Source organism: Penaeus monodon, chromosome 31, assembly GCF_015228065.2.
Source record: "Penaeus monodon isolate SGIC_2016 chromosome 31, NSTDA_Pmon_1, whole genome shotgun sequence".
Lineage (NCBI taxonomy): Eukaryota > Metazoa > Arthropoda > Malacostraca > Decapoda > Penaeidae > Penaeus > Penaeus monodon.
Window position 1 is genome coordinate 3227956 of NC_051416.1, and position 1040 is coordinate 3228995.

Consider the following 1040-nt stretch of genomic DNA (forward strand, 5'->3'; position numbering starts at 1 on the left):
GTATGCAGGTATATACTGGAAACACTACACTATTCCTATAAAATCATCAAAGGTACTACTACCAGCACAGCATTATAGGTTTCTAGGTTCTAGTCTCCTAAAAAGCACGCAAGTTACTTATAATCTTCCATAACTGTAACCAAACTAAAAGAACACGTAATATCTGGATATATGATCAGCAAATCTCTCCAAGCTTTCTATCGATAACTAGAGGATCGCCAGAAGGGAGAGTGGGAGGAAACTCACTTCATCTTGTTTTCCCCGCCGGGAGAGGGAGGGCAGATCTCCACCTTGGGCGGCCCTTCTGCGTTGTTCTGCAGCGCCTCCAGCTCCTTCTCCAGCTCGGCTTGCTGCTTCTGTAGGGAAAAAGGGACTTTCAAGACCTGCTCGACGGGGAGATTGTAAACCGTTCACCCTCAAACATTTCCGAACCTCGGCCCGAGAGACGGGGTATTCTACCAGCCAGGCAGTCAACGCAGCTTCGTGCCGAGTCAGTGCCCGGCTGAGAATACCCTCTTTCTGGGTCGCTTCCACGCTTGAAAGAGGCTTACAATCTCAGTCACGGAAAAAAAAACACATTAACTTTTTTTCGGGGTTGGAGGAAGAAAAAGGGAAAATAAAAAGTGTTTGAGGACTGAGCTCATGCTATCAGATGATGTACGAAAAAAATAATTGTCTCAGTATGTCATGTAACAAACTAACTGCCAAAAAATGTATGGCAGAAAAGTGAAATGTATCAGATGCTCAAATATCAAAGTACTCAAAAGGGGGTTGGCACTGACGGGTCATATCAAAATCACCAGATATTATTTAGACAAAAAAACAGTCCTACATTCTATATACTGGGAAGCTTATGTTGTTCTTCAGGCATTACCAAGATGAAGCTTTCAAGACTCAGATATTACACTCATGGGGGAGGGGGGGGTGTAGAGGTGGTGGAGGGGGGGGGGTGATAAGGATCTGCTCTCTAAGTACCACACAACGTCCAGGGGTATACAACAAGGGCGTGTTTGATGCGTATGATTGAAAAACTCCTTTCC

General features: G+C 44.9%; 1 protein-coding gene across 1 annotated transcript in view; it reads right to left on the reverse strand.

Annotated features, from left to right (window-relative positions):
• Positions 1-1040, reverse strand: part of LOC119592994 (voltage-dependent calcium channel type A subunit alpha-1-like) — a gene marked incomplete in the record, with an annotated part of 154497 nt that overhangs the window by 66221 nt on the left and 87236 nt on the right. The window contains 1 exon segment of the mRNA XM_037941881.1: positions 247-356. Within this exon segment, the coding sequence (XP_037797809.1) occupies positions 247-356 (110 nt within the window).